Genomic DNA, 22,418 nt, shown 5'->3' with positions numbered 1-22,418 from the left:
GCCTCCTACAGGCAGAGAGGAGTCGCTGCAGACCTTCAGTGGTTTAGGGTTAGCTACCCATGCCATGTGCACTAATGCATCCCTGTACCATCACAGATGCTGGCCTTAGAACTGAGCTGATAACAAGCTGGATGGTCCCTCTCCTCTTTAACCTGGAGGATGCAGCGTCCATGATTTCCAAACAGAATCTCAGATTGTGATCCATCAGACCTCAGGACAGTTTTCCACTTCACCTCAGTCCATCTTCAATGATCTCGGTCCAGAGAAGGCGGCGGTGTTTCTGGATCATGTTTCTATCTGGTTTCTTCTTTGGAGAGTTTTAACCTGCATTTGTGGACGCAGCGATGAACTGTGTTCACAGACGATGGTTTTCACAAGTGTTCCTGAGCCCATGCAGTGATTTCCACTCCAGAATAGTGTGTTTTTAATGCAGTGCTGCCTGAGGGCCCGAAGATCACCACCATCCAATATTGGTTTCCAGCCTTGTCCCTTGTGTTCAGAGATTTCTCCAGATTCTCTGAATCTTTTAATGATATTATGAACCGTAGACGATGAAATCCACTAATTCTTTGTAGTTTTACGTTGAGGAACATTATTCTTAGATTGTTGAACTATTTTCCAACACAGTCTTTCAGAGTGGTGAACCTCTCCCCATCTTCACTACTGAGAGACTAGTGTTACACTGTGTACACAGTGTTTAGTGTTACACAACTTTTAGTTTGTTGATCCTGTCACAACGTTTTTGAGACGTGTTGCTGACATTAAATTCAAAATGTGCAGATATTTTTTAAACAATAAAATGTCTCAGTTTCAACGTTTAATATGTTGTCTTTGATCTATTTTCTATTAAATATGAGTTTGTGATTTACATTCTGTATTTATTTACATGTTACACAGCGTCTCTCCTGTTTTATAACAGTTGTTCATTGAGGAGTTGATCTGTTATTTCTATTGATTCGTTCTATTTGTTATTGATATGTCTTCAGTAAGTACTCACAGTAAAAGTACTCACTTACTGTGCAGCTGGAAATCAGCTGGGTACAGTGATGCATTCTGGGACGTCAGACTGCAGTTTCTACTTGGTCATTATTTTCAGGTCAGCTGCTTCAAGTCTTGTGACTCTGAGTCACTACAAATGACTCACTGTCACCTGACCTGCACTCTGCTGCTGATTGGCTGTAGGAACATCCACCCTGAGTGACATCACACCTGGAAACATCTGGAAACAAAGAAAACAAATAGCAGCAGCAGATACACAAACTAAAAGAAAGAAAAGGTTTCTGTTGACTTCCTGTTTTTTTCTATTGTGTCGACTTGTTAAAGTCAGACGTGTTGATGACAGATAGTTGATGGATGTTGGAACTATTCATCACTTATTCTTAATACACCAATCAATCAATAATCAATAACAAAGAACATAGTGAGAGGCCGATTTACTTTTCTTTACTGAAGCTACTTCATTGAACAGAAGTTATGATCAGTATCACTGAAAGGTGTCTGAAAGGTAAGATCCCTTTACGAGCAGCCGTCCTGCTTATCTGTTAACAATGACTCAGCATTATTTTAATGAACTCAGAGCAGGTCGAGCCTGATGTTCAGGTGACTCAGGGGAAAGTCCCTCACTGAAAAGTACTTCGTCATTCCTCGGTCTGCCATTGGTCGTCCGGGTGAGACTCTGAGAGCGGACCAATGGGAGGGTGCGTCAATATTTGGCTCTCTTGACGTCACTGACGTTCATCACGGAAGTAAACATAAAGACAGCCGAGAGATTTAACACTGCGTCACAAAGTTCTCGACTTTGTTCCAGAGCCTGAAAGTGTGTGATTTCTGCCCGGAGTCTGGTGTACTGTCAGCGGGCAGAAGCGAGTCGGTGTCCCCGGAGTCTAGTTCACTGTCAGCAGCGAGTCGGTGTCCCCGGAGTCTGGTTGAGTTGGGTCCTGTTCAGAGCGCGCAGTGTGCCCGGTACCCAGAGCAGCATGTCGGTGACGGTGAAGGCCTACCTGCTGGGGAAAGACGAGGCGGTGAAGGAGATCCGGAGGTTCGCGGTGGATCAGGACGTCTCGTGCAGCTTCGAGTATCTGAGCAGAAAAACGGCGGCAGTTTTTACCAACCTGAAGAACTCCTGCTTCAACATGTTCTACAGAGGTACACATGTTCTACACATGTAAACATGTTCTAAACATGTTTTACAGAGGCAAACATGTTCTACACATGTTCTACAGAGGTACACATGTTCTACACATGTAAACATGTTCTAAACATGTTTTACAGAGGTAAACATGTTCTACACATGTTCTACAGAGGTACACATGTTTTACAGAGGTAAACATGTTCTAAACATGTTTTATCGGTAAACATGTTCTAGAGGTAAACATGTTCTAAACATGTTTTATCGGTAAACATGTTCTAGAGGTAAACATGTTCTAAACATGTTTTAGAGGTAAACATGTTCTACACATGTTATACAGAGGTACACATGTTCTACACGTTATACAGAGGTACACATGTTCTACACATGTTATAGAGGTACATATGTTCTACAGTGGTAAACATGTCCTACACATGAAAACATGCTCTTCATGTCCTACACATGTTCTACACATGTAAACATGTTCTACACATGAAAACATGTCCTACACATGCAAACATGTCCTAGACATGTAAACATGATCAGCTGATCAGATCCAGCAATTACTTCCAGCCATGTAAACTCCTCTTTTAAACCAATAAATATTGATTATGAATTGTTGATACGCAACGTTCTACTACGTAACTACGACGTTCACCTGAGACCAGGTGAGGTGTGATGTCATGCTGCTGTGTTTCAGATGAAGATGGAGACCTGGTGGCGTTCTCCTCTGATGACGAGCTGATGATGGGGCTAGGGTGCATGAAGGACGCCACCTTCCGCCTCTTCATCAAAGGTACGCCGTGCTTACAGGAATTTGTTGACACCTTTTAATAGATTATGTCATCACGTCGCTTGTCCACCTGGCCAGGTGTTACTAATAAAGTTTGGATAAACTCTTTCAGAGAAGAAGGAGCACCGCCGGGACTTTCCTCTTCACGGCTTCCCCCCTTTCACCTTCTGCCCCCCTCCTCCACCTGGAGCTCATCACGCCCCGCCCCTTCACATGACTCCGCCCCCCACTCTGCACCCTAATGTCACCTGTGATGGCTGCGAAGGGCCCGTGGTCGGGACTCGCTTCAAGTGTTCCGTTTGTCCGAACTACGACCTGTGCTCCGCCTGCCAGGCCCGCGGGACTCACACGGAGCACGCTCTGCTGCCCATCTGGCACCCGTCGCAGGTGAGGGGGGGCACCTGATGATGTGACAGCGAGGTCACCATCTGATATTTATCAACGGGGGCCTCATTTAATGACTCAGTCTGCTCTTTGATTGAAATTAGATCAATAACAGGGTTTTTAACAATCCGGTGAGCATCTCTGCCCTGCTCTGTGACTGTCAGGTTAAATCTGCACTGCTCCAGGACTGACAGGATGTTGTCTGTCTGCAGTGGTTTCAACGGGGGAAGTGGATGAAGAGGATGAGACACTGCATGTGGAACCAGAACCTGAACCAGGCTCAGAGCCAGGACCAGGACCAGGAGCAGACTGGACCCTCAAGACCTGCAGCTGACTGTAGCACCCCCTCTGGTTAGTGCTGTGATCCTAACTGATGTTCTGACATCTTAAATAATAACATAATCACTGACCTCTGACCTGTCTGCAGCTTCTCAGGCCAATGTGGACTTCCTAAAGAACATTGGAGAGGGTGTGGCAGCGATGTTGAGCCCACTCGGTAAGTGATGTCACAGGTCAATCCAGCTGATTGGCTGTTTGGAGAGCAGTGAGGTCGTTGTGTTTAAACAGGAAGTGATGTCGTGTGTGCAGGTATCGACGTGGACATCGATGTGGAGCACCAGGGTCAAAGGACAAAGGTGGCCCCGCCCACTCAGGGTGGAGGGACCGTAGACAACGTGGAGATGGATGGAGCCAGCAGTGAGGGTGGAGCCAGCGAGGGGTCAAAGGTCAGTTAGTCCTCATCCTCATCAGACACAATAAAGACGTCACTGGTTAGTCTGAGATCAGAGAGCTCCGCCCATTGATCTACGTATCCTGGATCAGTTGGGCCCGCTTCAGGAATCACTCACCAGAACCCCTGATTCTGTTCTCCAGGTGAGCAGAGACTCTGATGAGGAGTGGACTCACCTGAGCTCCAAAGAGGTCGACCCCTCCACAGGAGAGCTGCAGTCCTTGCAGCCTGGGAACCAGGACCAGGGGGACCAGGAGCAGGACCAGGGGGACCAGGACCAGGGGGACCAGGAGCAGGACCAGGGGGACCAGGACGGGGGGGACCAGGAGCAGGACCAGGAGCAGGACCGGGGGCCAACAGGTCTGAGGGAGGCAGCTCTGTACCCCCACCTGCCCCAAGGTAAGACAACATCCTGATTCTGAGTCCTTCCTTTTGTGACTTCTGACCGCTCCTCTTAAATGACCCCTGGCTCCTCCCCCTCAGAGGCGGACCCCCAGCTGGTGGAGTCTTTGGCCCTCATGCTGTCAATGGGTTTCACCGATGAAGGCGGCTGGTTGACTCGACTCCTTCAGGCCAAGAACTTCGACATCGGAGCCGCTCTCGACGCCATCCAGTACGCCAAACAGCCCCGCCCCCACCAGCCCTGACGTGATGTCACTGCTGACATCATCGTCTATACTAAACACATAACCAAGAGATGATTTATACTGTTTGTTTCCTCTGATCTAATCTATCAGTTTATTACTGTTTTACTTTTACTTGTTAATCAATAACTAATTTTCTCGTTGATCAGTTTCTACTGTTTCCTTTATTGATCAAAAGTTATCGATTAATATGAACAATAAAGTCACGAAGAACTGAGTCAGAAGTTCAAACTGATTCATGTTTTAAACGACAACAAACAGACCAACAAACAAACACCACACATAAATAAACAGATAAACAAACACCATGTGTAAATGAACAAACAAACTCAATGTAAATAAACAAACCCCATGTAAATGAACAAAAACTAAATATAAATAAACAAACACTATGCGTGTAAATAAACAAAGACGAACAAACACTACACGTGTAAATAAACAAAGATAAACACTAGACTTGTAAATAAACAAAGATAAACAAACACGCGTAAATAAACAAACACTACACGTGTAAATAAACAAAGATAAACAAACACGTGTAAATAAACAACGATAAAGAAACACTACACACTTAAATAAACAAAGATAAACAAGGTCTTTAAACCCTCTGATGTGTTAGGAAGTCGTTGTCATCGAAGTTGAACTCCTCACCGCTCTCAAACATAGAGGAAACGGGAAGCAGGGGGCGGGGCCTGTTGATTATGTCAGGGCAGGATAAAGGAGATTCACTCCACCTACAAAAAGAAGGCCCCGCCCCTGCCTGCACCTGACAGTCAACACTAAGGAAATGAGCCCACCTTGAGACCAGATCACACTTCTTACTAGGAGGAACAGTACTGGGAGGAACAGTACTAGGAGGAACAGTACTGGGAGGAACAGTACTAGGAGGAACAGTACTGGGAGGAACAGTACTGAGAGGAACGGTGGTTGTGGAGGATCTTTGTGGTTTCTTCAGCAGAGAGAACAAAGGTCACATTAATACATGTTTAATTAAACTTTAATTGAACTTTAATATAATTAAATTCTAGGTGACTTCAAGTCTTCACGTTGACCTGCAACCTCAGAACTGTCATCAGTGACATCACTGTTACCTGCTCAGGTGTCCATCTTTCCTCTCGTCCTCTGTCTGTCTGGTCCTCTGACCTCCTCCTCTTCCTGTCAGGAGGAGGGTCAAAGTTCAGACAGCCTGACTTGTTGATTTCGTACGAAACACAGCTGAAGAACACGAGACGGTTCTGGTCATCAGACCAGTTCTGGAGGCGGGAACCGGTTCTAAACTGGTTCTAAACTGGTGTTAATGTTTAAGTATCTCACCTGTCCATCACTATCACTACAGGTGTATTTCTATACATAGGTAGGCGTCGCCTCTGACAACATAAATACGCTCTGATGTCACCTGTCAATCGCACTGTTGCCATGGAGCTGCTGCCTGTTCATCAACACATTCTCCTCCGGTGTGTCCAGGTATTTGTTCCAGTGGCTCACCTGAGGCCGGCTCACCTGCAGACAGTCACAGAGAAACATGGTTCATGAGATCCTTTTGGATGGCGGTGTGGAGACAGAACACCTGTCTCACCTGGTCTTCTTCCTCCTCTTCACCTGCCAGCTCCCTGAAACAACAATCAGAGTCATCATAAACACCTGACCACACCTGGATTAACAGATGCGTAAAGGAAGGACAGCAGGCTGGTTACCATAGCGACCAACTGCTGCGCTCCTGCTCCTCCATCACGGTTCCTCTCATGGCGTTCAGTTTCTGAACGTGACGTCTGCAGTCAGCACCGGAGCCCCGCCCAAACTCCTGTCAATCAAAAACTGTCAGACGATGTAACACCCATCAATCAGCCTGCTGGTGATTAATTGTGGTTGTGTATTGATGAGGTGATGAAGAGTGAGGAACCTTCAGCATTGACTGTTTCTCTCCACACAGGTTACAGCACCACCTGTTGACCTTCTTCACCTGACAGACAAAAACGGCAAAAACACAGCAGCCAACTGATCATCTGTGAATAATTGATCTCCTCAAGGCAGTCGAACTATTGATTGACTGATTATTGGGACCTCCTGTATCCATGGCAACATCATACTTCCTGTTTCGGTTCACACAAGACTTTTAATGTTTAATGTGACTTTTTACAAAATACTAAAAACCTTGTCTTATACACGTGGCACGTATTTTCTTATGTGGGCGTGATGCGCCTGCGCAGCTGGTAGTAAGCTGTGAAAGTGATTATTAAACGTTGCCCAGTGAACATTAGCTTTTAGCCTGTTAGCCCGTTAGCCTATAGTTACGCCCGTCTCGTGGTGTTTCATGTGTCACCTGTTGAACCTGGAAGCTCTGGCAGCTGAAACACCTGACGACGTGAAACTCCTGAGCCATGACGTCCAGGTAACACACGGTCCGCTCTGGTTCTGGCTCTGGTTCTAGGTCTGCTGGCTCTGGTCCTCCGCCTGAGTTTCGCGGGTTCGTTTGAGCGATGGCTACGTCATCGTGTACGTCACAGCAGCAACGGTGGGAGTGACGTGAGGGCGCCCCCTACAGGCCGGCGGTTGAACGATTCTCTGCCGTCTGTAAAAACTACAACTTCCTCTTCATAAATATAATATAAATATTCTTCATTATAAATAACGTCAATATTATTAATCATAAATATAATATAAATATGATTTATCATAAATATAATAATCTTCATCATAAATAATAATATAAGAAAACAAAGAAACAGAAAGAAAACAAATAAAACAGACGCTGTTTCAGATGGACAAATCAGACTTTTATTAACTGAACATAAGAACAGAGAAATGTCCCTTTAAATGTTTGATAAACACTGATTAGTTCATCCATTGACTTTTGCTGATGAGCAAAATTAAAATAAAAAGTTTGATCAGTTAATTACATGACGATAACGTGTTAAAATCATACTACAGTTTCAGAAACACCACAGAAGACTTCCTCCAGTATTTATTAGAACAGTAGATCAATAGCTGATAAACATGAAGGTTTGAAAAGCAGGTTGGTTTTGAAACACTACGACATCATCGTCAAGAGGAAGTAAACAAGGGTGATGTCATCAGAAACAGGCAGCAGGAGAAACAAACAAGGCTTCAAAATTAAAGTCCCCAGGTGTGAACTCACCTGGTGAAACGTTGAACACTGAACACATTTATTTCCTTTCAGTCGTTTTCATGTAACTAAAGACATAATTCAACTTATTTACAATTGGACTTTTATTGTGGAGGGTCAGTAAACAGGATGTTGTCTTTATTTCAGGATGAAATCTCACTGAACTGCAGGTTTGAACTTTTTTAAAGATTTTTTTTTATTTTAGTAGAGACAAATTATTCAAGAACTCATTTTGAAATGTGACACAGCTGTCAGGACATCGGGGCTTCCACAGGTGTGTTTACCTGTTTACCTGCTCCACTGTTTGGTCCTGCACAGCAACAGATCAACTAATCATTCAAAAATCAATAGAGGCAGCGCCACCTACTGATCACTAATCATTCGATCACCTCAGGTGTTTCCTCTCAACACACTTCCGCCATCTCTTTCACATTAAAAGCTTGAGGCTTTAAAAAGGCTTTTATTGTGAAACACCTGCAGGAAGTGTCGAGTCATTTCAGTGGCACAGTCACATGACTCACGATCACAATAGTTCCCGAGTCAGTAGCCTTCATGTGGATCAATGACCCGTTACTTGATCGATTACCCCAGAGTTTGATTGGTTCTCCTGTCGTCAACGAAATCTGAAGGTCCAGCGCTTAATTAGTCGGTGATGTCAGTGAGTGATGTCACCACAGTTCAGTCGGTGACTTCAGTGATCAGATCGATGCCCTGACACCTGATCAACTCTGAAAGACCAACCTGCCAATCAGACTAACTGTCAGGTGACATCATCAGGGACGATCAGGTGAGTTAGGTGATCAGGTGAGTCAGGTGAGTCTGGTGGATCAGGTGATCAGGTGAGTCAGGTGGATCAGGTGAGTCAGGTGATCAGGTGAGTCAGGTGAGTCAAGTGATCAGGTGGATCAGGTGAGTCAGGTGATCAGGCGAGTCAGGTGAGTCAGGTGATCAGGTGAGTCAGGTGAGTCAGGTGAGTCAGGTGATCAGGTGGATCAGGTGAGTTAGGTGATCAGGTGAGTCAGGTGATCAGGTGAGTCAGGTGGATCAGGTGAGTCAGGTGATCAGGTGGATCAGGTGATCAGGTGGAGAGCTGGATGAGTTCGTGATCAGAGGTGGAGCTTGTCTGGCGTTCCACTGCACGCTGAGCTTTACAGGCGGCCATCTTGGTGTGGATGTCCCTCTTCTTCTCGAAGTAGTCGACAAGCGGCGGCTCCGTCAGCAGTGACGCCAGCACCTGCTCGAAGGTGATCGACCAATCGACATCCAGCACGCTGCCCCGCCTATGTTCACCACTGCCAATGAGCACGGTGTCATCGGCGATGTCTTCACACTGCAGCGAGCCGGAGCTCACCACCGAGTACGAGGACGCCGACGCGTCTTCGTCTGACGTCTGCGGCGTCGCCATCTCCAGCTGGGCGTCGGCCAGAGCCCGGCACATCTGAGCCTCATCCGACGCTGTGTCACCAGGCCCCTCCTGCTCCTGAAGGTTCACGGGCAGGGCCCGCGCGGTGGGCGTGGCCTGGGCGGTGGTCTCGGCCTTCTTGGTGCCATTGTTGAACTTCTTGCCGACCTCTCCGATGCGCAGCAGCAGGCTGGCCACAGTGGCGATGGCGTGGTAGAGCTCCTGCTCCAGCGGCTCCTCGCTGAACATGTTGTACAGAGTCTTACATACCTCAATGAACTGCTCCTGCACACACACACACACACACACACGCAGGTTAACCACACACAGGTACGCCCCCACACTCACCTGGACACACCCCCTTTACCTGGTTCATCCTCGGCAGGTCTTTGATCGTCTCTCTCTTTGGTTCCTTCTCTTTGGCCCACATCCTCAGGTAGTACCTGTAGTCCTTCACCTCTGAAACAGGTCAGAGGTCAGAGGTCATGGGCCAGACAGAGGCTCTGCCTTGAAGACTAAAATCAGGGAGCTAAAAGCCTCATTGTTTACTGTTCAGAGGAGGAAGGGCATTTACCTTTCTTCTCCTCACCGTCTGCCTCCCCATCCTTGCCCTCTTCACCTGTTCACAGAGAGGAGATCATCATCTTCATCATCGTCATCACCACCATCATCATCATCATCATCATCATCATCATCACCACCATCAGTAAATCTGAGTAACATCAGAGTAGTCTGCTTTAAACAAGAGGTCACAGACAAAGTGACGGATCGTCAGAATTGCTGCAAAACTACAGGGGAAAACACACTTCTGTGACATCACTGCCTTTGGGCGGGGCCACAGAACAGGTTTTCTCAAATCAAACACACAAACCTGATGCCACTTCCTGCTGCCGCAAATTGTCAAGATCAGACAGGAAGGAAGATTCTGTAGGGAAACAGGAAGAAGAAGAAGAAGAAGAAGAAGAAGAAGAAGAAGAAGAAGAAGGAGGAGGAAGAGGAGGAAGAGGGAGGAGGAGGAGGAAGAAGAGGAGGAGGAAGAGGAGGAAGAAGAAGAAGAGGAGGAGGAAGAGGAGGAGGAGGAAGAGGAAGAAGCAGACAAGAGTGAAATATTCAGACGTGTTAATAGAAAGTGTGTGTGTGTGTATGCGTGTGTGTGTGTGTGTGTATTCACCTCTTGGTTCGTCCTCAGTGAAAAAGTGTGCGGCCTCCAGAGCTGACTCCGCCTCTTCAGGACACAGAGCTGCAACAAACAAACAAACAAACACGTGTAAATAACAATCTGTGTATTAACATGTGTTTCTAGTTACAACTTTTCTGACCTGTTAAACATCTAAATACTAATTGATCACCTCCGATCGACCTAATCAATTAATAGGTTGTTTGATATGAAACAAACTTTATGAGGTGAGTTCTGGTTCTGAACAGAACCTCGGCTCTGATGAGTGATACGAGCCTCCACCTGTCCAGGTGAGCTGTTACCTGGTGGGAGGTGGAGCTTGTAGAGCAGTTTAAGTTTGTCGGTCATGTCTCCGTGATACATCGCACCTGCAGACACACACACACACACACTGAGGAAGCAGCTCTGTTCTAGGTTCTGGAGCTGGATCTGGTTCTGGATCTGGATCTGGACTCACTGAGTCCGGTGATGAACTCTTTGAAGTTCACCAACCCGTCACGATTCTGGTCCAGGAGCTTGAAGAGGCGGGCTGACAGCGTGGGGGTGTGGCCTCCACAGATCCAGGGAGCGAGTGCAGAGAAGAGTTGAGTGAACTGGGCCAGGTCGATGCGATACTGCTCCAGGTACGGCAGACTGGGATCATGACGCTCCACCGCAGAGCTGCTGGAGCCCCAGTAACAGCTGGTCATGTGTTTGGACTGAACCAGGTAAGAACAGAGGCAGAGGAAGGTGGGGTTAAACACAGGTGACACAAACCTCCAGAAACTTGAAACCTCCAAAAGAGCATCACGTAAACAAAAGAACTTGTGGAGTCATTCATATAAAAACATTCTGACCTTGAAGAGACAGTAGAGTTCCTCCAGCTCCTCGATACTGAAGGCCGACTCCGTCATCATTGCCCTAACCTGCGCACACGCACACGCACACACACACACACACCTGTAAACTCTGTGTTATTACAAGAATGTTAGCATTAGCTTACAGCATGTTAACAACACCCACCACACTTCTTTTTGCTGTATCCTCCAGAGACTGGATGACCTTTAACCTTTGCTTGAACCTCATCTGCTCGATGACATCAGAGCGCAGGCTGCCGAACCTCTGCTCAGAGAAAAAGAGACTCGGATGACCTCGAAAACACATCCAGGATTTAGACACTGACAGTTTAGACCGAGACGCCGCGGCTCCAGGACTTAAACCGAGACACCGCAGTGTTTAACGGAGATGTAAACATGCCCTTCTGTGACATCAGTCTGACCTCATAAGATGACTTGATGAGGTCGAAGACGTCGATCTCAGGTGGGGGGTCGTCTCCGCTCGTTAGCAGGGCGTGCAGGTGAGGGATGGGTGGAGCCACTGTCTGTTTATTCACAACATTGTCCAGGTACCTGCAGAACAGGTTTAATTTACTGAGCATGTTAACATTTTTCCCACTTAGACCCGGTCTGGAACTGGTCTGGAACCGGTCTGGAACCGGTCTGGGACTGGTCTGGAACCAGTCTAGAACCAGTCTGGACTCCTACCTGCCCAGGATGGTCATGGCCTCTCCCTCATCGCTGCAGGACAGCAGGGCGTCCATGTTGTCATGGAGGACAGCCAGCGCCACCTGTAGGTAGACAGAAGGTCACGTATTTACCAGTAAAAGTCAGAGGTGCATGGAGCTGGGTTAGGGTTAGTATGATGTTCTGTTACAACACACCTGCACAGACCAGGGTTGTACTCACGGTGAGGACCATCACTGGTTGATCAGAAACCAGCCAGTAAACCGTAACCAGCCACTACCCAATACGTAACCAGTTAGTAACCAGTTGGTAACCAGTCAGTAACCAGTTGGTAACCAGTCGGTAACCAGTTAGTATCCAGTCGGTAACCAGTGGGTAACCAGTGAGTAAAGCGTTGGTACCTGGAAAGTAACCTTGATGCCCTCGTAGAAGAAGCAGTCGACCAACAGGACGGCGCTGTCGAAGGGCATCACCGACAGGAAGAGGGTGAGGAACCAGGACAGGCTGATGGTGGAAATGACTCCCAGCTCCTGCATGTGCTCATACAGCAGGGGGAGGAAGGCCCGGGTCAGATCCTCAAACACCCCCTGATCCACCAGAGCGCCTGCAGGGACAGAAACCACTTGAGACTGGGTCAGCACCGCTGTGACCTCACTGCAGCTGATGAACATTGGTTTATAATGGGTTGGTTTCTGGATGAAGACCCTGGTCTCTTTACTGACCCTGGTCTTCTCACTGACCCTGGTCTCTTTACCGACCCTGGTCTTCTCACTGACCCCGGTCTTCTCACTGACCCTGGTCTCTTTACCGACCCTGGTCTTCTCACTGACCCCGGTCTTCTCACTGACCCTGGTCTCTTTACCGACCCTGGTCTTCTCACTGACCCCGGTCTTCTCACTGACCCTGGTCTCTTTACCGACCCTGGTCTTCTCACTGACCATGGTCTTCTCGCTGACCCTGGTCTTCTCATTGACCCTGGTCTCTTTACTGACCCTGGTCTCTTTACCGACCCTGGTCTTCTCACTGACCCTGGACCCTGGTCTTCTCACTGACCCTGGTCTCTTTACCGACCCTGGTCTTCTCACTGACCCTGGTCTTCTCATTGACCCTGGTCTCTTTACCGACCCTGGTCTTCTCACTGACCCTGGTCTTCTCACTGACCCCGGTCTTCTCACTGACCCTGGTCTCTTTACCGACCCTGGTCTTCTCACTGACCCTGGTCTTCTCATTGACCCTGGTCTTCTCATTGACCCTGGTCTCTTTACCGACCCTGGTCTTCTCACTGACCCCGGTCTTCTCACTGACCCTGGTCTCTTTACGGACCCTGATCTTCTCACTGGGCCCGGTCCTCTCACTAACCCCGGTCTTCTCATTGATCCTGGTCTTCTCACTGACCAAGGTCTTTAACGACCTGGATCTTGTTACTGACCTACGACCCTGGTGTTGTAGTAGTCCGGCAGCATGCGCTCACAGAGCGCCACCAGCAGCCAGAAGGCCTCTTCCTCGGTGCAGTAGAGCAGCAGCACAGAGGTGACGATGTTCATGGCCTGGTGGAGGAGACAACGAGTCAGGTCTGGCATGGTTCATGTTTATTGGTCCTTATGATGCAGGTGTGTCTCCTCCTTACCTGACATTACATGTTTTCTGGCTAATAGCCCCGCCCACAACTGTAAAACAGCCCCTACCTGGCAGTAACCGATGCCTGGGTTGCGGTGGGCGTAGGCGGTGAGGACACGGCGCAGAGCAGCGATGCCGGTCTCATTCTGGAAGGCTCGGTGTTCAGGCATCGAGCGGTGAAGGTCGCGTTCGATCTCCTCTGTAGCCAATGAACACAGCCCCATGGCCTGCTCCACAAGGTCACCATAGTAACCAGGGTGAGACGCCATCTCGTTCTGGGCCCCTGGATGGACAGGTGGGCGGGACCAATGGTGACTTAACGTTTGAGTAAACAGAACAACATGAACAGATGGATGAATGGATGGATGAAAGAACAAATGAATGAGTGGATGGCTGGATGAATGAATGGATGGATGGATGAATGGATGGATGGATTAATGAATGGATGAATGAGTGGATGGATGAATGAATGAATGAATGGATGGATGGATGGATGAATGGATGGATGAACAGATGTGTTTTGTGGACTTGGAGAAGGCTTTCGGTCCCTCAAGGGTTTTTGTGGGAGGTGCTGCAGGAGTTCGGGGTGCCGGCCCCGTTGCAACGGGCCATCCGGTCACTGTACAACTGCAGTAGGAGCTGTGTTCGTATTCTCGGGAATAAATCAGACTCGTTTCCGGTGGGTGTTGGCCTCTGGTGGGCGTGGCCTCCACCAGGGCTGTCCTTTGTCATCAATCCTGTTTGTGACCTTCATGGACAGGATATCTAGGAGCAGCCTGGGGGAGGACAACGCCAGGTTCGGCGGGTCTCCGAATCACATCTCTGCTGTTTGTAGATGATGTGGTCCTTTTGGCCTCTTTGGACCTGCAGCACTCACTGGGGCGGTTTGCAGCCGAGTGTGAAGCGGCAGGGACGAAGGTTAGTACCTCCAAATCTGAGGCCATGGTTCTCTGCCGGAAACCGGTGGATTGATCCCTCCAGGTGGGGACGGAATGCCTGCCTCAAGCGAAGGAGTTCAAGTATCTCGGGGTCTTGTTCACAGTGAGGGGAGGATGGAGGATGGAGGGTGGAGGATGGAGGCTGGAGGCTGGAGGCTGGAAGGTGGAGGTTAGAGTGGGAGATGGACAGGCTGATCGCAGCGGCTGCAGCAGTACAACAGGTGCTGCCCTGTGTTGGTGAAGAGGAGCTGGTTCAGAAAGCGGAGCTTCCAGTTTACTGGATCTACGTTCCGACTCTCCCCGATGGTCAGCAGCTCTCTGGGTCGTCACCAGAAGAACGAGGTTGCGGCTACAAGCAGCTGAAATGGGTTTCCTCCGTAGGAGGCCGGCTCAGCCTTAGAGATGGTAGAGAGGGGAAGGAGCTCAGACATCAGGAGGGAACTTGGAGTTGAGGCGCTACTCCCTCGTGTCAAAAGGAGTCAGCTGAGGTGGTTCAGCATCTGATCAGGATCTTCCTGTGCGCCTCCTACTGGAGGTTTTCTGGGTACGCCCAACTGGAAGGAGACCTCAGGGAACACCCAGAACACGCTGGAGGGATTATATCTCCCGGCTGGACTGGGAACGCCTCGGGATCCTCCAACATGAGCTGGAAAATGTTGCAGGGGAGAGGGAAGTCTGGGTCAGCTTGCTGGGCCTGCTGCCACCACGACCTGACCCCGGATAAGCGGAAGATGATTGATTGATTGGTTGATTGGTTGATTGGGTGGGTGGATGGATGGATGGATGGATGGATGGATGGATGGATGGATGGATGGGTGGGTGGGTGGGTGGTTGGATGGATAAATGAATAAACACTGACCAGAGAACAGCAGCCACAGCTCTCCTCTCAGATGTTCTGGGATCCCGTTGAGGACTAGTTCTCTGGTTCTGGAGGTCCGGTACATGCACACACCTCGACCGAACTCTGAGAAATGGATGTTCCACGCCTCCTCCTTCATCTTCTCCTTCATCTGCAGAGAAGAGGAGGTGACAGAGGAGAGATCAGCTCCAGTATATCCCTGCACTCCTCAGTATCATTGGAGCTTGAACTCACGGCTTTGGGTCCCAGGTCCTCCGGAGTATCTCGGTGGTAGAGCTGCAGCAGACCCTGGCTGGCGGTCGGTAGACCTGGGTGATAATGACGCCCCTTGTGGACGGACTCAGATCCTGCAGACGAGGACGAGGGGACGCTGGAGGACGCCTGAGGACATTAACAATGACACCAAGAGAACTGAGAATAGATCAGAGGACTGAAAGCAGATCCTGAGTGGTGAATGATGTACCGAGTGACCGATCAGAGACAGCGGGCTGCTGTCGCCCCACGAGCTGTCGGGTGTTCGCTGCAGGAAGTCGGAGATGCGCTGGACCAGGAAGTCTCTGTCTTTGAGGTTGGCGAACAGGAAATTCATTTTGTTCTTGGTGCTGATGGAGACCGGACATGGCAGGACGCTGCTGCTGTCGGCCTTCTCTACAATGGACACCTGAGGAGCAGAGAATCATGGATAAAATGACCACGAAGAAAAAGCCTTCTGTCCTCCCCGGTGCGTCATGCTTTTGTAAGTTTGAATAAAATCGTGTTGACATGATGCAGAAGACATTAATGTGGTTCCCCCTCTGAGCAGTAGCGCCCCCTGCTGCGTGTGAACTAGAACTAAACCCTGTATCAAACAAACTCTTCGAATTATTGACAACTTATCAGCTACAAATATGTGAAATTAATTCAACTGCTCTTCAGTTGAAACCAATACGCACGTAGACTTTGATTTTATGAATCCCACAGTGGGGAAATTTAGTCGTCACAGCAGCATAGAAACACAAAAAGGTGCACACAATAACAATAAAAATTTAGAAATACGTATACAAAATAATATAGATAAAAATGTTTTTTTTTTTTTAAAAGACCAATAAATAAACACACACACACACACACATTTAAAAAAAAAAATATATATATATATATATAATAAAATAAAATAAAATAAAATAAAATAAAATAAATAAATACAGCTTGTGATGAATGGAAAGAACATAGAATGGGCGGATCACAGTGGATCTACTTAGATCCACTTAGATTCGAGTCAGTTGCTCCAGCTTTTCTCATATCTACAGAGCTCTGAAATACCCGTTGGCTCAGTCTATTTCCTGAACTAGCAGACGGGCTGACAGAGTTTGAGGTTCATTTGGACTCTTTACCTCTCTCGGTTGAGGTCTATGGTCAGGTGTATCTCTCAGGTGAGGTCTATGGTCAGGTGTACAGTGGGTACGGAAAGTATTCAGACCCCTTTAAATTTTTCACTCTTTGTTTCATTGCAGCCATTTGCTAAAATCAAAAAAGTTCATTTTATTTCTCATTAATGTACACTCAGCACCCCATCTTGACAGAAAAAAACAGAAATGTAGAAATTTGTGCAAATTTATTAAAAAAGAAAAACTGAAATATCACATGGTCATAAGTATTCAGACCCTTTGCTCAGTATTGAGTAGAAGCACCCTTTTGAGCGAGTACAGCCATGAGTCTTCTTGGGAATGATGCAACAAGCTTTTCACACCTGGATTTGGGGATCCTCTGCCATTCTTCCTTGCAGATCCTCTCCAGTTCCGTCAGGTTGGATGGTGAACGTTGGTGGACAGCCATTTTCAGGTCTCTCCAGAGATGCTCAATTGGGTTTAGGTCAGGGCTCTGGCTGGGCCAGTCAAGAATGGTCACAGAGTTGTTCCGAAGCCACTCCTTTGTTATTTTAGCTGTGTGCTTCGGGTCATTGTCTTGTTGGAAGGTGAACCTTCGGCCCAGTCTGAGGTCCAGAGCACTCTGGAAGAGGTTTTCTTCCAGGATATCTCTGTACTTGGCCGCATTCATCTTTCCTTCAATTGCAACCAGTCGTCCTGTCCCTGCAGCTGAAAAACACCCCCATAGCATGATGCTGCCACCACGTTTCACTGTTGGGATTGTATTGGGCAGGTGATGAGCAGTGCCTGGTTATCTCCACACATACCGCTTAGAATTAACGCCAAAAAGTTCAATCTTGGTCTCATCAGACCAGAGAATCTTATTTCTCATAGTCTGGGAGTCCTTCATGTGCTTTTTGGCCAACTCTATGCGGGCTTTCATATGTCTTGCACTGAGGAGAGGCTTCCGTCGGGCCACTCTGCCATAAAGCCCCGACTGGTGGAGGGCTGCAGTGATAGTTGACTTTGTGGAACTTTCTCCCATCTCCCTACTGCATCTCTGGAGCTCAGCCACAGTGATCTTTGGGTTCTTCTTTACCTCTCTCACCAAGGCTCTTCTCCCACGATTGCTCAGTTTGGCTGGACGGCCAGGTCTAGGAAGAGTTCTGGTCGTCCCAAACTTCTTCCATTTAAGGATTATGGAGGCCACTGTGCTCTTAGGAACCTTGAGTGCTGCAGAAATTATTTTGTAACCTTGGCCAGATCTGTGCCTTGCCACAATTCTGTCTCTGAGCTCCTTGGACAGTTCCTTCGACCTCATGATTCTCATTTGCTCTGACATGCACTGTGAGCTGTAAGGTCTTATATAGACAGGTGTGTGCCTTTCCTAATCAAGTCCAATCAGTTTAATTAAACACAGCTGGACTCCAATGAAGGAGTAGAACCATCTCATGGAGGATCAGAAGAAATGGACAGCATGTGAGTTAAATATGAGTGTCACAGCAAAGGGTCTGAATACTTATGACCATGTGATATTTCAGTTTTTCTTTTTTTAATAAATTTGCACAAATTTCTACATTTCTGTTTTTTTCTGTCAAGATGGGGTGCTGGGTGTACATTAATGAGAAATAAAATGAACTTTTTTGATTTTAGCAAATGGCTGCAATGAAACAAAGAGTGAAAAATTTAAAGGGGTCTGAATACTTTCCGTACCCACTGTATCTCTGAGGTGAGGTCTATGGTCAGGTGTACCTCTCTCAGGGGGATAATGAGCTGACACAGGTCTTCCTCTCGGCTGCTGAAGCAGATGTAGTTGTTGGAGATGAACAGCTGTCCGACCACGTGCATCTTAGCGAATGGCGTCCACAGTGTGCAGTCTGTGTGTCCGTCCAGCCGCTCGTCTTGCGTCAGCCGGAACATCGTCCGGTAGCGCTCATTCTTCGCCCGGGCGTCCAAATCCCTGCAGACAGGAAACAGATGATCAGACGTCCAGACGGAGACAGAGTTAGTGTGATGTTAGTGTGTAGTTAGTGCGTAGTTAGTGTGATGTGAGTGTGTAGTTAGTGTGATGTTAATGTGACATTAGTTTGATGTTAGTGTGTAGTTAGTGTGTAGTTAGTGTGATGTTAGTTTGTAGTTTGATGTTACACACAGCGTGTAGAAACAGAACACAGTTTGTATTTAAGCTCTCTGGTTCTCAGAGTTTTGAACAGAGTGAGACCTCTTCAGCGCAGAGACGTTCTTCAGCGTTTTGCCCGGTTTGGGCAGCGAGCGGTCAGCGGCGAACGCTTCGTTGTCGAGCAGCTGGCGCATGGCGATGTTGGCGAGCTGCTCCATCAGCTTAAAGGTGTCGTTGATATTGAGGAACACGGAGAAGAAATGTTCGGTGTGACGGGTGCTCACGCAAACGCTCTCCGGGAACACCAGCGTGGCGTTCTTCTCCAGCTGAGTCACCTCGGTCCACGGCACCACCAGGGTCACTGAGGTCACAGAGATCATAAAGGTCAAAGCCACAAACAAATCGTGGGTTTGTTTTGACTTCAATTAGAAACGTAATAAAAGTCAGAAACAGTGTGGATGACATCATTAAACTCTGGCCTGTGATTGGCCGCTCGTACCCTCCTTGCCTAGCAGGAAGGAGTAGAAACACAGGTGGTTGACGGATAGGTAGAGCCAGCCCTGCCGTGGCACTCGGCCCTTCCAGTAGCTGCAGGAGTAATAATTCACCAGCTTCTCCTCGTCAGGCATCCCGAACAGCCTCCTCATCTTCAGCTCCGCCTCCCGAAACTTCCCACTGTCTTCCTCATGCTCCTCGCCCGGCTTCAGTCGGTTCTCCTCTGCAATGATGCCCTGCAGGAAGTGACATCACTCAACAACAGGAACACGCGATAATTTGAAAACGGTCTGAGCAGAAACAGGAAGTGACATACAGAGATCTTTCCTTTGACAAAAGTGGTGACGTCTTCATCGTTGTCGAAGATGGAGATGGTCTGCAGCAGGTTGGACTCCAGCCAATCCCAGTGCACTGTGATCTCCTTCCTGGAGGAGCCTGAAAGACACAGCTAAGGGTTAAAATAACACAATAAAGCCCATCCCCGTGCTCCCAGTCCGACCAACTCACCACAAGCGATGTTCCAGTAGATCTGAGAGTCTCCAGTCTGCAGCAGGATCCTGTACGGAGCCACTCTGGCACTGGAGTCCAGAACCACATCCAGAGTCCCAACCAGGAGACCTGCACACAGAAAACCAGGTACACCAGGTAAACCAGGTACACCATGTAAACCAGATACAGCAGGTGAACCAGGTGAACCATGTAAACCAGGTACACCATGTAAACTAGGTACACCAGGTGAACCAGGTACACCATGTAAATCAGGTAAACCAGGTACACCATGTAAACCAGATACACCATGTGAACCAGGTACACCAGGTACACCATGTAAACTAGGTACACCATGTAAACCAGGTAAACCATGTAAATCAGGTAAACCAGGTACACCTTGTAAACCAAGCACACCTTGTAAACCAGGTACACCATGTAAACCAAGTACACCATGTAAAGCAGATACACCAGGTAAAGCAGATACACCAGGTGAACCAGGTACACCATGTAAACCAGGTACACCATGTAAACTAGGTACACCATGTAAACCAGGTACACCAGGTACACCATGTAAACTAGGTACACCATGTAAACCAGGTACACCATGTAAACCAGGTAAACTAGGTACACCAGGTAAACCAGGTACACCATGTAAACTAGGTACACCAGGTACACCTTGTAAACCAGGTACACCATGTAAACCAGGTACACCTTGTAAACCAGGTACACCTTGTAAACCATGTAAACCAAGTACACCTTGTAAACCATGTGCACCTTGTAAACCAGGTACACCTTGTAAACCATGTAAACCAAGTACACCTTGTAAACCAGGTACACCTTGTAAACCATGTAAACCAAGTACATCTTGTAAACCATGTAAACCAACAACAGGTTAACCAGGTACACAGATGTGGGACGGACCGCATCGGTCGTCTTTCATGTGTTTGGCTGCACATCAGAGCCTGTTGAAGACAGTTTTGGTCCATGAGGTCCTAAAAGCAGTCTGACCCGGTATCTGGTCTCTGTTGTTTTTGGTGTATTTTTTTTAATTAAATGTGATTCATGAATCATCACATTCACCCAGATCGGTTCTGATGGACCTAGAATGAAAACATCAGAAAGGTTCTCCTTCAACTGGACGCTTCAACACAAAACTTCAACATCGGAGCCTGAAAACTGTCTCACACCGGATCGGACCGTGTCACATCGGACCGGACCGTCTTACACCGAACCGGACCAGACCGTGTCACATCTAACTGGACCGTCTTACACCAAACCGGACCGTCTCACACCGGACCGGACCGTCTCACACCGGACCGGACCGTGTCACTGAACCGAACCGGACTGGGCCGGATCGTGTCACATCGGACCAGACCGTCTTACACCTAACTGGACCGTGTCACATCGGACCGGACCATCTCACACGGACCGAACCGGACCACAGCATTAACTCACCGGAAAGCCCCCCACCGCGGCCGTGTCCCCTCCTCCTCTGCAGGATGAAGAACGGGTTGGCCCGCTCCGACACCCACAGAGCTCCGGCCAGCAGCACCTCCTCCGGCTGGATCCACATCTCTGTCCGCTGCTGCTCTCCTTCCGCAGGGGAAACACCGGGACAACGGCCGGTGTGTCAGCGGGCTGCTGCTCACCCTCCGCCGGAGAAACACCGGAGAGTCAAGTTCAAGGCTCCGTCTAATTCAGACAAACATCGAGCTAATGTTGTTGTTTTTACTCGGTCTGATGACTCCTCATCACTTCCGGGTGTGACGCAAAAAGCCACGCCCTCTGGACGCCTGGCGTCATGAAGTAACCACATTACTGCCACCTGCTGGACTGTTTTAGTTCTGCAGGTTTAGGGCGCTCTGAAACTCCTGATACCTGAGTACTTTTACTGTTTATGAAGTATTTACTGTGTTTATAAAGTACTTACTGTGTTTATGAAGTATTTACTGTGTTTATGAAATACTTACTGTGGTTATGAAGTATTTACGCACAGTATTTACTATATTTACAACGTACTTACTGTGTTTATGAAGTACTTACACAGTATTTACTATATTTACGAAGTACTTACTGTGTTTATGAAGTACTTACTGTATTTATGAAGTATTTACTGTATTTATTAAGTACTTACTGTGTTTATGAAGTACTTACTGTATTTATGAAGTATTTACTGTGTTTATGAAATACTTACTGTGGTTATGAAGTACTTACTGTGTTTATGAAGTATTTACTGTGTTTATGAAATACTTACTGTAGTTATGAAGTACTTGCTGTGTTTATGAAGTATTTACACACAGTATTTACTATATTTACAAAGTACTTACTGTGTTTATGAAGTACTTACTGTATTTATGAAGTATTTACTGTATTTATGAAGTACTTACTGTGTTTATGAAGTACTTACTGTATTTATGAAGTTTTTACTGTGATTATGAAGTACTTACTGTGGTTATGAAGTATTTACTGTGTTTATGAAGTACTTACTGTGGTTACGAAGTACTTACTGTGTTTATGAAGTACTTACTGTATTTATGAAGTATTTATACAGTATTTACTATATTTACAAAGTACTTACTGTATTTATGAAGTATTTACACACAGTATTTACTATATTTACGAAGTACTTACTGTATTTATGAAGTACTTACTGTGTTTATGAAGTATTTAC

The 22,418-nt window shown here is 47.5% G+C and overlaps 3 protein-coding genes across 5 annotated transcripts; 1 reads left to right on the top strand and 2 right to left on the bottom strand.

The window, feature by feature from the left end:
• The first annotated feature begins 1,735 nt into the window (after nucleotides 1–1,735).
• sqstm1 (sequestosome 1) lies at nucleotides 1,736–4,896 on the top strand. 2 transcript variants are annotated; one of them, XM_069173366.1, is made up of 8 exons: nucleotides 1,736–2,145; nucleotides 2,829–2,924; nucleotides 3,034–3,308; nucleotides 3,518–3,656; nucleotides 3,733–3,801; nucleotides 3,894–4,030; nucleotides 4,179–4,434; nucleotides 4,519–4,896. In XM_069173366.1, exons 1-8 carry the CDS (start codon nucleotides 1,977–1,979, stop codon nucleotides 4,680–4,682), a joined length of 1,305 nt encoding a protein of 434 aa, XP_069029467.1. In that variant the 5' UTR covers nucleotides 1,736–1,976; the 3' UTR covers nucleotides 4,683–4,896. The 2 variants fall into 2 exon arrangements, with proteins under 2 accessions (XP_069029467.1, XP_069029476.1); XM_069173375.1 differs by lacking the exon at nucleotides 1,736–2,145 and adding an exon at nucleotides 2,199–2,303.
• A 381-nt stretch (nucleotides 4,897–5,277) lies between these two features.
• On the bottom strand, nucleotides 5,278–7,125 carry mrnip (MRN complex interacting protein). The gene is made up of 8 exons (XM_069173157.1): nucleotides 7,000–7,125; nucleotides 6,580–6,639; nucleotides 6,374–6,480; nucleotides 6,256–6,289; nucleotides 6,076–6,179; nucleotides 5,771–5,834; nucleotides 5,477–5,628; nucleotides 5,278–5,371 (listed from the first exon to the last, which is right to left on the bottom strand). The coding sequence occupies exons 1-8, from the start codon at nucleotides 7,057–7,059 to the stop codon at nucleotides 5,278–5,280; spliced, it is 675 nt and encodes a 224-aa protein (XP_069029258.1). The 5' UTR covers nucleotides 7,060–7,125.
• A 312-nt stretch (nucleotides 7,126–7,437) lies between these two features.
• LOC138212784 (TBC1 domain family member 9B) lies at nucleotides 7,438–21,516 on the bottom strand. 2 transcript variants are annotated; one of them, XM_069173344.1, is made up of 23 exons: nucleotides 21,203–21,516; nucleotides 19,766–19,876; nucleotides 19,575–19,693; nucleotides 19,263–19,494; nucleotides 18,866–19,124; nucleotides 18,397–18,604; nucleotides 15,762–15,959; nucleotides 15,533–15,679; nucleotides 15,299–15,449; nucleotides 13,570–13,784; nucleotides 13,314–13,431; nucleotides 12,286–12,488; nucleotides 11,906–11,988; nucleotides 11,641–11,770; nucleotides 11,385–11,483; nucleotides 11,219–11,287; nucleotides 10,840–11,080; nucleotides 10,685–10,750; nucleotides 10,377–10,445; nucleotides 10,077–10,130; nucleotides 9,780–9,824; nucleotides 9,573–9,664; nucleotides 7,438–9,490 (listed from the first exon to the last, which is right to left on the bottom strand). In XM_069173344.1, exons 1-23 carry the CDS (start codon nucleotides 21,318–21,320, stop codon nucleotides 8,882–8,884), a joined length of 3,636 nt encoding a protein of 1,211 aa, XP_069029445.1. In that variant the 5' UTR covers nucleotides 21,321–21,516; the 3' UTR covers nucleotides 7,438–8,881. The 2 variants fall into 2 exon arrangements, with proteins under 2 accessions (XP_069029445.1, XP_069029454.1); XM_069173353.1 differs by having other exon boundaries at nucleotides 19,272–19,494.
• Between the last annotated feature and the right edge of the window lie 902 nt (nucleotides 21,517–22,418).

Source organism: Embiotoca jacksoni, unplaced genomic scaffold, assembly GCF_022577435.1.
Source record: "Embiotoca jacksoni isolate LCO1_2020_lvr unplaced genomic scaffold, fEmbJac1.0.p SCAF_100, whole genome shotgun sequence".
Taxonomy (NCBI): Eukaryota; Metazoa; Chordata; class Actinopteri; family Embiotocidae; genus Embiotoca; species Embiotoca jacksoni.
The sequence above is the reverse complement of the archived record's forward strand: the minus strand, read 5'-3'. Positions and strand labels throughout refer to the sequence as shown.

Excerpts from the sequence above, each read along its gene's own strand:
- mrnip (XM_069173157.1), bottom strand. The coding sequence starts at position 7,059 with ATGGCTCAGGAGTTTCACGTCGTCAGGTGTTTCAGCTGCCAGAGCTTC. Across the intron at positions 6,640-6,999 it reads AGAGCTTCCAGGTTCAACAG|GTGAAGAAGGTCAACAGGTG; the intron begins GTGACACATGAA and ends TTTGTCTGTCAG. Across the intron at positions 5,835-6,075 it reads GGCAACAGTGCGATTGACAG|GAAGAGGAGGAGGTCAGAGG; the intron begins GTGACATCAGAG and ends TCCTCCTGACAG.
- sqstm1 (XM_069173366.1), top strand. The coding sequence starts at position 1,977 with ATGTCGGTGACGGTGAAGGCCTACCTGCTGGGGAAAGACGAGGCGGTG. Across the intron at positions 2,925-3,033 it reads CTTCCGCCTCTTCATCAAAG|AGAAGAAGGAGCACCGCCGG; the intron begins GTACGCCGTGCT and ends AAACTCTTTCAG. Across the intron at positions 3,802-3,893 it reads AGCGATGTTGAGCCCACTCG|GTATCGACGTGGACATCGAT; the intron begins GTAAGTGATGTC and ends TCGTGTGTGCAG.
- LOC138212784 (XM_069173344.1), bottom strand. The coding sequence starts at position 21,320 with ATGTGGATCCAGCCGGAGGAGGTGCTGCTGGCCGGAGCTCTGTGGGTG. Across the intron at positions 19,125-19,262 it reads CTTCCTGCTAGGCAAGGAGG|TGACCCTGGTGGTGCCGTGG; the intron begins GTACGAGCGGCC and ends CTGTGACCTCAG. Across the intron at positions 11,081-11,218 it reads AACTCTACTGTCTCTTCAAG|TCCAAACACATGACCAGCTG; the intron begins GTCAGAATGTTT and ends TACCTGGTTCAG.